Source organism: Trichosurus vulpecula, chromosome 3, assembly GCF_011100635.1.
Source record: "Trichosurus vulpecula isolate mTriVul1 chromosome 3, mTriVul1.pri, whole genome shotgun sequence".
NCBI classification, from domain to species: domain Eukaryota; kingdom Metazoa; phylum Chordata; class Mammalia; order Diprotodontia; family Phalangeridae; genus Trichosurus; species Trichosurus vulpecula.
Genome location: NC_050575.1, coordinates 349039592 through 349056138, shown reverse-complemented (window position 1 = coordinate 349056138; position 16547 = coordinate 349039592). Strand labels below are relative to the sequence as shown.

General features: G+C 40.8%; 2 protein-coding genes across 2 annotated transcripts in view; one reads left to right on the top strand and one right to left on the bottom strand.

Annotated features, from left to right (window-relative positions):
- Window positions 1–8032, top strand: part of SLC3A1 (solute carrier family 3 member 1) — a 36953-nt gene extending 28921 nt beyond the window's left edge. Inside the window, exons 8-10 of the mRNA XM_036750322.1 lie at window positions 4105–4272; window positions 5249–5362; window positions 7438–8032. Coding sequence (XP_036606217.1) covers window positions 4105–4272; window positions 5249–5362; window positions 7438–7878 — 723 coding nt within the window. The 3' untranslated portion in view covers window positions 7879–8032. The remainder of the gene's footprint in view (window positions 1–4104; window positions 4273–5248; window positions 5363–7437) is intronic.
- A 9-nt stretch (window positions 8033–8041) lies between these two features.
- The window catches only part of PREPL (prolyl endopeptidase like), a 44508-nt gene continuing 36002 nt past the window's right edge, over window positions 8042–16547 (bottom strand). The window contains exons 13-15 of the mRNA XM_036750321.1: window positions 16404–16527; window positions 9735–9817; window positions 8042–8919 (exon numbers count right to left, since the gene is read on the bottom strand). Coding sequence (XP_036606216.1) covers window positions 8854–8919; window positions 9735–9817; window positions 16404–16527 — 273 coding nt within the window. The 3' untranslated portion in view covers window positions 8042–8853. The remainder of the gene's footprint in view (window positions 8920–9734; window positions 9818–16403; window positions 16528–16547) is intronic.

Genomic DNA, 16547 nt, shown 5'->3' with positions numbered 1-16547 from the left:
CAGTCAGCCCTCCCATCTGTCACCCCACTCCCCTCCCATCCCCCTTTCCCTTCATCTCTTGTAGGGCAAGATAAACTTCTATGCCCCATTGCCTGTGTATCTTATTTCCTAGTTGCATGCAAAAACTTTTTGTTGTTGTTGTTGTTTTTAAAACTTTGAGTTCCAAATTCTCTCCCCTCTTCCCTCCCTGCCCACCCTCCCTAAGAAGGCAAGCAATTCAACATAGGCCACATGCATATCATTATGTAAAACCTTTCCACAATACTCATTTTGTGAAAGATTAACTATGTTTTGCTCCTTCCTAACCTACCCCCCCTTTATTGAATTTGCTCCCTTGACCCTGTCCCTTTTCGAAAGTTTTTGGTTTTGATTACCTCCCCCCCCCCCATCTGCCCTCCCTTCTATCATCACCCCTTTTTATCTTCTTCCTTCTTCTTTGCTGTGGGGTAAGATACCCAATTGAGTGTATATGGTATTCCCTCCTCAGGTCAAGTCTGATGAGAGAAAGATTTACTCATTTCTCCTCACCTGCCCCCTCTTCCCTTCCTAGAGAACCACTTTTTCTTGCCACTTTTATGAGAGAAAATTTACCCCATTCTATCTCTCCCTTTCTCCTTCTCTCAATATATTCCTCTCTTATCCCTTAATTTGATTTTATTTTTTTAGATATCATCCCTTCATTTTTAACTCATCCTGTGCTCTCTGTCTATATATATATAATACATATATGTATTATATATATATAACCTACATATATACATACATAGACACACACATATGTATATATATGCATACACACACATACATATGCATATTCCTTTCAGCTACTATGATACTGACGTCTCATGAATCATACACATCATCTATCCATGTAGGAATATAAACAAAACAGTTCAACTTTAGTAAGTCCCTTATGATTTCTCTTTCTTATTTACCTTTTCATGCTTCTCTTGATTCTTGTGTTTGAAAGTCAAATTTTCTATTCAGCTGTGATCTTTTCACTGAGAAAGTTTGAAAGTCCTCTGTTTTATTGAAAGTCCATATTTTACCTTGGAGCATGATACTCAGTTTTGCTGGGTAGGTGATTCTTGGTTTTAATCCTAGCTCCATTGACCTCCGGAATATCATATTCCAAGCCCTTCGATCCTTTAATGTGGAAGCTGCTAGATCCTGTGTTATCCTGATTGTTTTTCCACAATACTCAAATTGTTTTTATCTGGCTGCTTGCAGTATTTTCTCCTTGACCTGGGAGCTCTGCAATTTGGCGACAATGTTCCTAGGAGTTTTCTTTTTGAGATCTTTTTGAGGAGGCAATCTGTGGATTCTTTCAATTTCTATTTTATCCTCTGGCTCTAGAATATCAAGGCAGTTCTCCTTGATAATTTCTTGAAAGATGATATCTAGGCTCTTTTTTTGATCATGGCTCTCAAGTAGTCCAACAATTTTTAAATTATCTCTCCTGGATCTATTTTCCAGTTCAGTGGTTTTTCCAATGAGACATTTCACACTGTCTTCCACTTTTTCATTCCTTTGGTTCTGTTTTATAATATCTTGATTTCTCATAAAGTCACTAGCTTCCACTTGCTCCAGTCTCATTTTTAAGGTAGTATTTTCTTCAGTGGTCTTTTGGAGCTCCTTTTCTATTTGGCTAATTCTGCCTTTCAGGGCATTCTTTTCCTCATTGGCTTTTTGGAGCTCTTTTGCCATTTGAGTTAGTCTATTTTTTAAGGTGTTGTTTACTTCAATATTTTTTCAGTATTTTTTTGGGTCTCCTTTAGCAAGTCATTGACTTGTTTTTCATGGTTTTCTTGCATCATTCTCATTTCTCTTCCCAATTTTTCCTCTACTTCTCTAACTTGCTTTTCCAACTCCTTTTTGAGCTCTTCCATGGCCTTTCATGTTTTTCTTGGAGGCTTTTGATATAGGCTCTTTGACTTTGTTGACTTCTTCTGGCTGTATGTTTTGGTCTTCTTTGTCACCAAAGAAAGAATCCAAAGTCTGAGACTGAATCTGGGTGCGTTTTCGCTGCCTGGCCATGTTCCCAGCCAACTTACTTGACCCTTGAGTTTTTCGCTGGGGTATGACTGCTTGTAGAGCAAAGAGTACTTTGTTCCAAGCTTGAGGGGATGCGCTGTTGATTTCAGAGCTATTTCTATACAGCGAGGTCTGCCACACCAGCACTCCTCCTTCCCCAAGAACCACCAACCTGGACCTGAGGCAAATCTTAAGCAGGCTCTGCACTCCTGCTCTGATCCACCACTTAATTCCTCCCACCAGGTGGGCCTAGGGCTAGGAGTAACTGCAGCTGTAGTTCTGTAGCTGCACCACCCCTGCTGCCCCTGGGGCAGTGGCCAAACGGCAACTCTGAGCCCCGCAGCTTTTCCCACTAACCTTCTCTGTTGTCTTTGGCATTTGTGAGTTGAGAAGTCTGGTAACTGCCACAACTCACTGATTCAGGGCGTTAGGGCCTGTTCCGCATGGCTCCTGGTCTGGTTGGTCTTGCCACCACCCACACTGAGCTCCACTCCCCTCCACTCCATGCGCGATAGACCTCATCCAGTGACCATCCAGGCTGTATTGGGCTGGATCCCTGCTTCCCTCTGCTATTTTGTGGGTTCTGTGGTTCTAGAATTCGTTCAGAGCCATTTTTTATAGGTTTTTGGAGGGAACTGGGTGGGAGCTCATGCAAGTCCCTGCTTTCCAGCTGCCATCTTGGCTCCGCCCCCATGATTTAATTCTTTATGTTTATTTGTTGTTGATTTCTTATAAAGTTAATTAAAAAAAGTATTTTCTGCTTAACTTAATAATTTCATCTTATCTCCTCAACCAAAGTGTCATCTTGACAGCAGGGTTATCTGTAGATCTGACTCTATACATTTGATCATCTTAAGCTCCTGTACCGTAATTTTATTTTTACTGTTTTCTAATGTACTTTTAAAATGCTGGATATATTAGAGTTGAAATATTGGAAGGTGGGTTTGCTGACCCCTAGCCCAAAAAGTAAGAGGGTAGTTCAGATTTCCTGGGGAGCCAGTTGAAGCATGGTAACAACAGGAAAGAGTGTAAAGAAACATTCTAGGGAAGAGGTTTTGGAGATTCAGCTGAAGAAGCTCCCTGGTCTCTCAGGAGTATAGTTATATAAGCTACATTATTTTGATTCCTCTGAGTTTTGTAGTAGCTGTTTGTGGCATGGCCAAGTCATTGGAAAGAGAACATCTGAATCTTAGCCAACCTTCAGGGCCCAGCTCCAGGCAGCTCCATCTTTCCCCAGGCTCTCTGCCTACTTTTGAATTCTCTAAGCATTTCACACTGCTCCTGGCCATGGGACTTACTCTCTTTGCCCTGTTCAGAGGGTGATGACTTACTACTCCTTAGCCAGCAGGGGAGTGATCTCTTAGTTCTTGTGTTAGTTTTAAACATGCATTAATGACAATTGCCACACACAATGAGTTGTTTCATTACATAGCCTGGTTAGCATAGCAAACATTGGCAACGGCCCCCCCCCCCCCCAACCCAGACTGTGATTATGCTCATTTATCATTTGAATGAAATCTGTAATGGGCAGGAACACTTGTCAATTACTGTTGCTTGGTGAGGAGACTAAAGGTGAAAGAAAATATTTCTGAGTTCAGAAACAGAGATTTCCCTAAAAGGCTTGGACAGGCATTCAGTGACTTGCATAATCCCTCTAGATAATGAAAAGGATGTAGAAAGAAACCTATCTCATTTTTGGAGAAATTATGAATTTTGAAAATAGATATTATAGTAGCCTATTACAATGTAATTATAAAGGTAACTTTGTTCTTCAGTGTTAATAGTAGCAGAAATAGCTTCATATCTGAAATATTTACTTTTCTTTTTTCTAACTTTAGATCTGTCCTTTAGAGTACAGAAGAGTTGTGTTATATTCTCCCAATATTACCTAAACATTATATACATCTATATCTACACATATGTATAAAAATTATATATTGTATACGCAAACCTTCTATAATGCTGAAATTATTTTATAAAGCTAACTTTTGTTATTACATTTGATTCAGAATAGGGAGAGACAAGATTCTAGAATGTACTTTGGACTGTATTTTTATACTTAATTTTTAGATTGGAGGACCTGACATTACTCGGTTAACTTCTCGTTTTGGAAAAGACTATGTCAATGTCATGAATATGCTAATCTTAACACTTCCTGGGACACCTATAACTTACTATGGTGAAGAAATAGGAATGGAAGATATTTTAGCAGCAAACTTAAATGAAAACTATGATACTGTAAGTATAATACAGCGTAAATATTTCAGTAGTGTGTATGTTTATTAGACCACAGAAACATCATGTTTTATTGGTTTAGTGAATACTAACTGTCATAACTTTTATGAGGGTCAGCAAGGTCTATTGGAATGCAAGCTGGATTAGGCCTTCAGCCTTCACTGGACTCCAGCCCTGGCCTGTATGCTTAGGTAACTCATTTAGCTTCTGGGGAGCCTTTTTCCCCCCTCTATCTAAAACGGGGGTGATTTCTGCCCTGTTTAGCTCATAGAGTTTTTGCGAGGATCAAAGCACTTTGTAAAGTGCTATATAAATTTAAGGTGATAGTATTAGAATTCCTAAGGGCTTACTCTCCCTTTGGAAAAGGAGCCAATTGAAAATATTTGTTTTTCCAATCTCTGTTCTGCCACATTTCATTTCCAAAGCAGATGGCATAAATTGTTCTTTTATTCTTCTGCATGACCAAATGTGGTACTGGGTACAAAATGAGGTCACCTCCTCACAGTTATATGGTTGGACGCACATTGAGCCTAAATTCTCAAGTCTGAGAGTCAATGAAATAGATGATCCCAGGGACTGGTCACCATTTCAGCTGTTTCCTGAGTGAATTCTTGTTTTGACTACATACAGCCCAATTTTCTAATATCCGATCAAGGTGGATTTTCTGTTACTTAAGGCCTATAATATTAAACTCAACAAAGCCTGGAAACGAAATTTATGCAATAAACTGATTGGATCAATGCTACTACAAGAGACTATGGGTTAAAACATATCTTGAAATGTTACATATTTCTTTAAAGTACATTTAATTCACTTGCAGCTACGTATTTCTGGACTACTACACTGGAAATACTGAATGGACAGAGTAGTCTAACAAATATTGAACCCCTAGTGTGCTAGTTACAGTAAATTATAATTAAGAAATGTTTGTGAGAATTTTTAGAATTTGATTGCATATTTACTTTTGCTTGTTTTCTAGACCCTGCTTTCCAAATCACCAATGCAGTGGGATAACAGCTCCAATGCTGGTTTTAGTGAAGGGAACCAAACCTGGCTACCCACTAACACCAATTACCAAGTTCTGAATGTTGATGTAAGTGCTAAATCTGCAAAATCATTGGATTCCGAAAATCAATGCTTCTTTAGTTGTGAACATAAATGTGGTTCTTCTTTCTCACTTCTGGTCCAGCTTAGGCTTTTTTGTTAATTGGGTGGTAACTTTCCATACTCCTCCCGCTACTGTGTATAAATGCCATGTAATTACAGACTCTTTAAAGTCTTTCTTTGTAGTAAACTTTCTCTCATATTAAGCATTTATTAGTGTGTGGCACCTACATGCCAAGGCATGGTGCTCAACACTGGGGATACAAAGACAAAAAGTAAAAACGGTTCCTGACCTCAAGGAGTTTACATTCTGAGGTCGCCGTTTTTCTTCCTTGGGAGCTAACATATAGAAATGTCACAAGTAAGTTTCAGCAGTCACTGGAATGCCACATATTGATAATTCCTCTGAGCTGAGATATGAAGGTAGAAGTTCTGTTTTAGACTATCACATACCAAGCCAAGTAGAGAAAAGGAACTTTCAAACTATGTGGATTTGATAGCAAAGTTGTTCGTGTAAAAGAATGCGGGCTATCTGGTGTGACCGGGGCAGTGGAGAGTCAAGGCTCTTTAAGTAGGGGTGATGTTAATATCTTCCATTGTCATAGTGATAAAAAGTTTGATAAATTTACATATAAAGACATAAAATTTCTTAAACAGGAAATTTCCCAGTTGTAGGTAACAAGTGGTATTTGTACAGCACTTTAAGGTTTAGGAATCACTTTGCTCACATCAGTGCTATACAACATGTTGTGCAAGTATTACTCCCGTTTTACAGATGAGAAAACAGTGATGCAGAAAAATGATTTATGGACAGAAGCAGGTCGGAGGCCATCGAGTCTAGAGAGAAGGCCCCAAGGCCCAGAGTTCACGACACTTGCTCGGGGCTGTACAGTTAGTGATCCTGACTCCATATCCAGGGCCCTGTCCAGGAGGCCATGTTGCCTCTCCAAAAGCACAACCTTTAAAATCCTTAGTAAAATTATCCTCCCTTCACAGTTGCATAAATCTTTGATTTACAGAGAGGTTAAAGGGCTTGCCCTTGGTCCCACAGCTGGTAAATGGTATAGCTATACCCAGAAACCTGGGTCTTTCTTGACCTGAGGGTCAGTGCTCGTAAATCATACAGTTAATTACTACTCTATCTGGAATTTTTTTTATGTCTGCTGCTGATTTCTTCAGGGAGTTAGCAGGACCCCATTAGCTGGCAGAGTTCTCTATCAAGTCCTCAGGGCACAGTGTAAAGGTCTGTCTCTAAGAGGTTAATGTAGTTGATGAGCTTACTGTCATCACTTTCAGTGCCTAGTTTAGATATTCTCAGGGTTTTCTGATGTTTATTTTGGGTCTTAGTAAAGCTAAGATCTGCACATTTTGGCAACAAATGTGAAGTTTGTTTGGAGGGGTAAGGCTCTAAACAAATGAAGTTGTGTGTGAGAGAATACATCTCAGGAAGACTTGTTGGAATCTCATCTCCCACACCTATTAGCTGTGTGACCATAAACAAGCCACATAAAATCTCTGAACCTTGACAGTTCCCAGGGTGGACCTGTGGTGGGGCTCAAGTAACATGCTAGGTAAAGTGAGTCACAGATCACTTAGTGTCAGCACAGTGTAGAGGAAGTACCATGGTCTTGAAAGTCAGGACCTTGTTGTGATTCTCATAGTGGGAAAATCTCTTAACTCCTCTTCATCTCAGTTTCTGCATCTATAAAACAGGGATAACTCCTGTGGTAGTTACCTTCTATAGGGCTTGATATGAGGATCAAATGAAATAATGTACAAAAGTGCTTGCAAACCTGAAAGCTCTTTCTAAATGTCAGTTGTTACTTCTCTTCTTATAGCAGTTTGCAACTGTGAGAAAAGGAGAAGCTGAAAAAGCAAGGGAGGTCTATATTTCTATTCCTAAGAGACTTACTTGTCAGGTCACAACCATAACACTTCATTTCAAAATGTAACTACAAGATGTATTGGGGAAATAAATTCCTTATATATCCTGTTAGGTGTAGAAAACATTTAAAAATTTTTATAATTACATTTAATTGATAAATTTTTTTTTTTGAAAAACAGGTTCAGAAGAATCAAGACACTTCTCCCCTGAAGCTGTATCAAGAATTAAGTTCCTTGCGTCTCAATGAGCTGCTTCTCAGCCGGGGCTGGCTGTGCTACATTTGGCATGATGCTAACATTCTGGTGTACACAAGGGAACTTGATGGTCTAGACAGAGTCTTTACCATAGTGCTGAATTTTGGAGAAACAACAGAGGTGAATTTGCAGGCTCTTTCTATAGGACTCCCGGCAAAAGCAAGCATAAAGCTGAGTACCACGTTCACTAACAGAGGGGAGACTGTGGCCACGAATGCAGTAAGAACCGAGAAGGGGGAAGGACTCATTCTGGAGCACAGACTGACCAAACTCCTGCACCGTCAAGAAGCCTTCAAAGACAAGTGTCTTGTTTCAAACAAAGCATGTTATTCCCGCTTCTTAAATATCTTGCACAGTTCCTGCTGAGATGCTGTCATTGGTCATCTTTGGCTTGATAGACGTTAGTAAACATAATGAACACTCATCAATTATAATTCTTAAGAATTTCTACAGCTTGAATCTGCTTTAGAAAAGTTGTCCAATACTCTTAAAAATGCAATAAACACAGAAAAGAAAATCATGCCTGAAAAGTTATTTATTGAAGTAGTATTCAATGAGAAGAGAGGCAGCATGGCTCATTGGATAGGGCTGGCTTGCAAGTTAAGAAGACCCCAGCCCAGGCATCAGATGACCAAGAGCAAGGCCCACCCCCTAAGGTCCTCAGCAACTATAATGTGCAAATTATACCAATGAAACTAAAGGGCTTGTGAATAGTATTTGTTCAGCACTTTTAGGTTAGCACAGAGCTTTACAGATGTCATCTCATTTGATCCGGGGAGGTAGGGGCTATCATTATCTCCATCTCACAGATGAGGAAACAGGCTGAGAGGTTAAGTGACTTGCCTGGAGTCACACAGCTAGTAAGTGATTGAGGCAGGCTCTGAGCTCTTATTTTCCTGATCCCAAGTCCCATGCTCTCTCCCCTGCACCACCTAGATGCACCTCAAAAGTCATTGAGATGCAATCAGGGAGTCTGATTTTATTAATTTCAATGTGAAGAATTTTATCTTGTTTCAATCAGTTTAGGCATAGGAAAAACCCAAACAAACTTAAAACCTTTCCTCTGTTCTCAGTTGGACTGCCTTTGTTAACTCCCCAAACTCTAAGAAAGGAGGCTGCAGTTAAGAACAGAGAGATCTGAGCAGAGGAGCTTCTGGGCACCACTGGATGGGACGGTGAAGTACCAGCCTAGGCAAAGACAAGGCTTTTGATGGGTTACAGAATTCTAAAGAGCTCTGCCAACCCCAACATAGCATGAGACTGTAACTTATTGCATTTCTGGAGCACTCAAGGCCACTGCATGAGACACATTTCAGCGTCCATCTTGTCTTAAAATGGGTATTAGTCGAGGGGACCAGTGTCACCAAGTCCAAGTTCTTTGTACAGAAAAGCAAGATGTTTGGCAACCTAAAAGAAGCAAAATTTAAACACACGAGACATTCTAAAGTGATACACCATAGTTCGGGCTGTCTTTCACTACTGCTCTCTCGAAACAAGGTGGGTGACTTATGTTACAGACTGTTACAAATGGAAGTCCTCTCCCTCTGATGAGTGCCTTCTATCACTCTGTATGTAAGGCCCTCTTTCTTACTGTTCTTGCTCATCCCTTCTGCCTTTCTTATTTCATTTCTTCTTCTCCTTTTACTATTTATAATAGTAAATAGTAACTGTTTTTCTTTTGGTCAGCAACCCTGAGGGGCTTGCCCTCCCAGTTTGATATACATGTATATATATATATATATATATATATTTTTTTTTTTTGATTAAAGGGGCCACCCCTTGACTCACTTCTTAAAGAAGCCTATTCACAGAATGGGTGTTAACCTCACTCATAGTGAGAACCTGAAAAGGCCTTAGCCTAAAAGGGCCAGGGTCTCCCAATGCATCCTGGGCCATCTCTAGTCATCCTGGTGAATATCAGGTCACTGGACCCAGACGGCTCTGAAGGAGAAAGTGAGGCTGGTGACCTTGCACAGCCCTCACTCACTCACTCAAATCCAAGTCGCCTCCAAGTCATGTCATCATTCCCTGATGTCATGGTCCTCTTCAAGAATGGAGGACAAACTTCTCCTGTGATTATGCCTTAAGCCTATTGGTAGCCCTCAAATTAAGAAACTGAGAAGGCCATCTCGGAAACAATTTGTTTTTATGGGATAGGAAATGGTCCTTATTTGCTGAGAATAATAATTGTGATTTTATTTAATGGGGGATTTGCTACATACCTCAATTATGGAGTCCTCCCAAAAGGCTGCAGCATGGCTTCCTCCAGGCTTAACATCTAAAATAATATTAGGAATCTTTCTTCCTGAAAGTACATTTAAAATCAGTAAACAAGAAAAATTACAACCAGAGGGACTTGCTAGCTTTTTAGTAGTAAGATGATAGTCTAATTTCTCATTCAGCTCTTGACATTATTCCCCTTAGAAGGTAGAGAAGGACATGCAGGCTGTCTGTGAGGTAGGTGTGCGCGTGCATATGTTAGGCTGACAGTCTTGCCACTGAGACGAGGCAGATCCCGTTCTTTCAAGCTCTGTGACTGCTAGCTATGTCACACGTCCTACTAGAAACAGCTATGGAAAAGTGAATCTAGGACCACGTTCAATTAGTCAAAAGTTCCTAACAGAGGAACTACTGTGAGTCCAAGGATTCCAGGAATCAGCTGAGAAGCCTTCTAATATTCCTTGAGGGAAGGGCAGTAAGCAGAATCCAGAAATCTTGATTCTAATTTCTACTTGCTTCTGGGCCCTGGTTTGCTACTGCATTTTTTCAAAAAAGTTTTATTTGACTTCTTTCATTTTTTAATGTCATTCCCCAATCCAATCACATCCTTTATCCTTTTTCCCATAGATTCTTCCCTTGTAACAAAAGAAAAACAGGCAAGCAAAATAACCAATATAGCAATCATGTCTAACAATGTATGCAACACCCCACATCTTCAGTCACCCATTTCTCTAACAACAGGTGCTATTTTTCCTCAAATGCCTTCCATGGTCAAGAATGGAAAATGTATTTAATCTGGAGTCTCCACTGAGAGGTAGCATGGTTCGTAAGGGACACAATGCTGGGCCCACCAGTTAGCAGGCCATTTAACCTGTGTTCCTCAGGGATCTCCCTAGGGCTTAATCTACTTAGGCTTATGGCTTAAGTTACAGATCTGCGTTGGTTTAAGAGTTCCCATTACAGGAATTTCCCACAATGATGAAAGTATAGATCCTTTTATTCTGTGCTGTTATTTAAAAAAACACTGTGGCTTAAGCAGATATATTGCTTAGGGAACTATGTTCTAATATTGCCACTGCTCACTTGGGAAGGCAATTTGAAGGGTTTTGAAATTATGGAAGAGGCCAGGGAACTGAATTTGGACAAAGGAAATAGGAGAACACTTGAGAAGTAGGAAGGAGCTGAAGAAGGAAGAAGGCTAGAAAGTGGGTGTTCCTATCAACTGTTAATGAGCTGAGAAGAATTCGATGAGCCCTCACCCAAGCAGTCTGCAATAGCAGTGCTACAAGGGGAGACATGATCAAGAAAGACAAGGATTGAGTCTCTCGCTTCCAGTAAATACAGAGGTTAGGAAGAATTTTTCAGTGACATGCATTAAATACGTGATATCTGCATTTTGTCTTAGACATATGGCATTTATCTATGTTCACAGCACAGGCTGGTCTCCTTACAAAAAGAGGTAAATAGATACATTTTAACATAAAGAATGAAGTGTTCTTTAAAAGACAAACAAATAAAAAGGCATCTGAAGAAGCAAAGGATAATCCTGACCTATCTATGGGGGCTGCAAGTTAAAAGAAAGAACATTGGACACTCAGAGCTAAGAAACCAATATTAGAGCTACAAATATAAGGGCTCCTCCTGAAGAGGTGGAAGCTGGTTATTATTCTCCAAAGAAAGATGTTTTTCCATAGATGTTATCAGATAAGGGGCCAATCAGGGAAGACTACAGGAAGAAGAGGTGAGCAGTGGTGGTTGGTGACCCCCTGCCCTGGATACGAGGGTAGCCACCTGTTGACCTTATATCAACAAAAAGACCCGCTTTCTGTAAGGGTGGGCATGTATCCAAGACCTGAAAGTACTTCCAAAGATTTCAAATCGGAAGACTATCATCCACTTCTGTGATTCATATGGGTCCAACTGATACTGCCAGAAGAAATTTAGAAAGTATTCCTAAAAATTAGGAAGTCTTGGTCAAGAAATGGAAGACGTTGGGGCAGAAGGGTAATGATTTAATCATTGCTACCTATCTAAAGTAAGGGACTCAGAAAGGAGAGGTAGATTTGGGATGTGAACAGCTGGTTAATAAGCTGGTATTTGAATGTGAAATTTTGATTTCTGGACTATGGGTTCAATTATGTAGGAATATATATGGCCTAACCTTGTGGCCAAAGATAGAATGTACCTAACAAGGGCTGGTAAGAATGTATTTGCCTGAATTCTTGTAAATTTAACCCAAAGGACTTGAAGCTGAAAATGAAGGACAGGCTCCCTATGTACATCCTTAAACTTAAAGAATAGGAGTCACTACTACTGATATGGAGAAGTTTGTAGAAGAAAATTACAGGACAGGGCAGAGGGTGGAAGCTTCATTGCAAGAGGATGAGGAAGTAGAGGCAACAGATACAGATGATTTTTAAAAGAAGTTTAGCGGTCAAATCTCCTTGATCCTTCTTGGATCGAATGTGGATAAGACCATTCCATTTCTCAGCATGATTTGGTGGGAAGGGCACACAGACTAAGAGCTGGAGAGGACTTTGGTGGTCATCTGATCTAATCCCTGAATTTTACAGGGGAGTAAAGAGGCCTTAGAGAGGGCAAGTGATGCATCTACAATCATGTGGTTAATAAATGGACAAACAAGGGTTTAGACCCAAGTCCTCTGACTCCAAATGCAGTGCTGCTGCCTCCCATAGTCGAGTAGTATTTAGGAAGTGTTTACTAGGGGTCAGGCATGTGCTGACCAACAGGGATACAAATACAGGGAGAAAGAAATAAAAATGGTTCCTGCCTTCAGGGAGCTTACAGTCTAAGGGAGGAAGACATAAAAGGGAACAGAGAATCTGGGTAGGAGATGGAGGTTCCTGAGGTATGGCACCATCTGAAGAGAGTGTGTCTGCCTGCCACATTGCTCTCCCCACTCCAATTCACCTTTCACTCATGGTTACCAGAGTGAGTCACTCCCCTATGCTCCTTATCACCTTCAGGATCAAGTACAAAATCACCTGCTTGGCATCCAAAGCCCTTCATAACTTACCACTCTTCGTGCCCCCTCCCCACCCTTTGAGTCTTCTTACACCATATTCTCCACCATGTGCTTACACTGGCTTCCTCTGCTGTTCCACAAACAAGACACTCTCTATCTCTGCTCCCAGCATTTTCTCTAGAATGGAATGCCCCTTCCTCCTCTGCCTTCTGGCTTCCTTTAAGTCCCAACTAAAATCTCACATGCTATGGGAAGCCTTTCCCAACGCACCTTGATTCTAGCACCTCCTCTGTTAATTATTTCCTATTAATCCTCAAGGGCAGGGATTGTTTTTTCTTGGCCTCTATTTGTATTCCCAGCACTTAGCACAGTACCTGCCTGGCACATAGCAGACACCTAATAAATGCTGACTGACGGAGGTGAGAGGCAGATGGGACTGAGCCACTCGTAAGGAAGAGACTGAAGGTGTCTGAGATTGATGACTACTGCAGCAAAAACAGAATTTGTTTAGCCTAGTGAGAGTAGGAGGGGATGCTCTTCTATATGACCAGAGGGAAGGAGAAGAGACAGTGATGTTGCCAAGAAGGTACAAGGAATGCAAGACGGGATCAGAAGGTGGATAGTTACACTAATGGCAGAGGTCATATGCCAGTGGCTTTACTTCTGATGTGAAGATGGATACTGCTGAAGCTGCATAACTGCCATCTTCTCCCCAACCCCTGCCCTCATACTAGAGGAGTTCGGCATACATCCTGGTCGCAGTGGTGCTCAATCAAATCCACTAACTTCCTAGTTCTCTGCCCAGTACCTATGACCTCCTCTTCCACTTGACCTCACACTCACCTCTCAGGGTTGTGAGGCTCAAGCAAGATGGTGTTTGTAAAATGCTTAGCACAGCACCTGGCACATGGGAGGTGCTTAATCAATGCTTCTCCCCTTTCCCCCATCCCCTCCTTTCCATGTGGTTTGTTCCAAATCTTCTCATCTTCCTTCAAACCTCTCACAAAACCTCCTTCTTCTCTCCTGCTCCTGTGAGCCTCAACTCATACTTCACTGAAAAATCTGAGGCTAAGCTTGCTAAGAGTTCCCCTTTCTCTCACATCACTCAGATATACTACCCACCATCTTTTTTAGTCTTGTCTCACATGAAGTGGCCCCCACTTTCTTGTCTTTGATCTCTCCCTATTTACTAACTCCTTATGTGATAGATACAAATATGCCCACCCCAACAATAACTGCCTTCTTAAACCCACCCTCCTCACTACCACTGTACAGCAATCCTGTTTTTGGCTAAATTCCTGGAGAGAGCTGTTTATCATGTGTTTCCACTCCTCCTCTCTCTCTCTTCTAAACTCTCTGCAATCTGGCTCCAGGCCTCGACACTTGTCCTACATGCTCTTTCCCAAATTGCCAATGATCTCATTACAATCTAATGGCCTTTTCCAATCCTCGTCCTTTTTGACCTCAATGTAGCAGCTGACGCTGTTGACTGCCTTCTCCTCTGATCTCTCCCAATTCTCCACTTTATCCAACTGCTCCTTCTTAGTCTTCTCCTTTGTTGGCTCTTCATGTCCTGCCCTCTAAAAGTTCCATCTCCCAAGGCTCTGTCCTGAACCCTCTTCTCTTTCTGCTCTATGCTGTTTCACTTGGTGATCTCATCTATGAGATGGTTCCCAGATTTATATTCAGCCCTAGTCTCTCTTCTGAGCTTCAGTCCTATGTCACTATCTATTGCCTATTAGATATGGTGAACTGGATGTCAGTTCATAAGCATCTCATATTCAACATGTGTAATAAGAGTCCTTCTTCCCAAAACTCACCCCAATTTTCCTTTGACCTTTCAAGTCTTTTTAAACTTTACTCCCCTCCACACACTGAATAAATCTATCTATCTATATGTATAAATCATATAGATAGCCCTACTGGCCTAAATGCTGTTCCTTGAGCACAACACTATCTTAGGAGTCTCCAAGCCTTTTCCTGGCTAACCCTCATGCCTGTAATACTCTGCCCCGAATATGACACAAATTTTCCTTTGTTCAAGAGCCAGCTCAAACCCCACCTTCTGAAAGGAGGCCTTCTCCAGTCCTCCTTTGAGATCACATTCCATCTGCTCTGTAGGCAGCTAGTTATTTACATGTGGCCTCCCTCACTGGAACATGAGCTCCCAGAGAGCAGGGGCACATCACCTGGCACATACTTAGTGATTGCTTTGTCAATTCCTTTGGGAGACTACAGTAATGTAGTTACTTATGAAAAGATCAAGAAGTTGCAATATCTTCCTCTGCCCAGGACATATAATAAGTATTTGATAAATAACTGCTGACTTCCAGCTGACTGGTGAGGTCCACTCAACTAACTTGCTTTCTCGATTTTTTCTTATCTGTGGACAGACTCACTAGGCTTCCTCAAGCTCTTCTGCCAATGGGACCAAATGCTACTTTCAGTTATTTTTCTCTGTTACTAGTAAGTTTGTGGTTTCGTTGCTGTTCTTTTAGTGACCACTACAGGATTTTTCTACAGCCAAAAGGGCCAGGTGGGGCGGTCTATTTTGTGGTATAAAAGATTTGGGGGAAAACAAACAAACAAACAAACAAAAAATCACCAACACCTTATCCCTATTGCAGGGCTCTCAAGATTCTCTTCCATTCTTCTTTCAGATCAAGAAGAAGAAGGAGAAAGGCACAAAGCTGGGGGAAACTAGGAGTAGGGAATAAAAGTTTTGCCATAGACTAGCTGTTTACCAGTTAAGAAGACTGGACACGATGTTCCTGCTTCAGCAATTCCTGACATCTCACTGCTGCCCACCCACAGTTCAAAACACGTTATTTAATGAAAGAATCGGCCCTGTTTTCTCATAGCAATCAGGTAACTCAACACCTAGGGCTTCTGCTAGTCAGACCAACCTGCGCCAAATGGCGGCATCTTTGATTTAGTAAATAAGAAACCTACAGATGAATGTTCCTATGTACTGATGTGCTTCTTTAAGGAAGGGGGTTGGCTAAATCTTTGCCACAGATGCCACATATCAGCTGTAATTAAACCTTGGAGAAAGAGAGAGAAGATGTTGGATTTTTATAGTAGTGCCAGGGTCTAGAGAAAGAGGGAGCATATTTTCTCTTACCATAAAACATAGTCAAAATGTCCCAGATAACTAATTATTGGTAATATTTTTAGAAAACTGGCAATGCTTACTTCTCAAACTCTTTTATTTTAATGGAGCTAATTTTTCCTTAAAGTTAACTATTTATGTTGTTCATCAGTCGTAGTGATTTCAGGGTGCTATTTTGAGGACATTAGGCACAGAACATTAGAAAGACCAAAAAATTAAGACTAGTTAAAAGTATTATTTTTGTGTGTAACACCATTTAGATATTCTGAAACATTGGCCCCTAAGCAAAGCTTTCTTCCCTTTCCACACCATAGCACTGAGGAAATACCTACTAGCCCATACATGAATATGACGATACTGAGGATAATGATAACAGTGTCTTCAACTCCATATTATGAAGTGCTCATATGCAGCTTAACTCAATACTAAGTACAAGGAAAAATTACTTTTCCTAAATCATGGGGATACAACTACTAAAAACCATTTTGTAATTAAAAGTACTACTACGAGCAGCATGATTTGGGTTGGGCTGTGGGCATACTTAACCAATCAAGTTTTTAGGCATTTTTGTACCATGATCTCTGTTGTGTCTTTGCTCCATGATAACTTTTCTGAGTCTCTGAGCATATTTTAATATTCCTCTTAGAGGTACACGTTGATCATTTTCATAGGCTGTGATTATAATTGAAGGATAAGTCTAAAAGAAGACAGATTTAC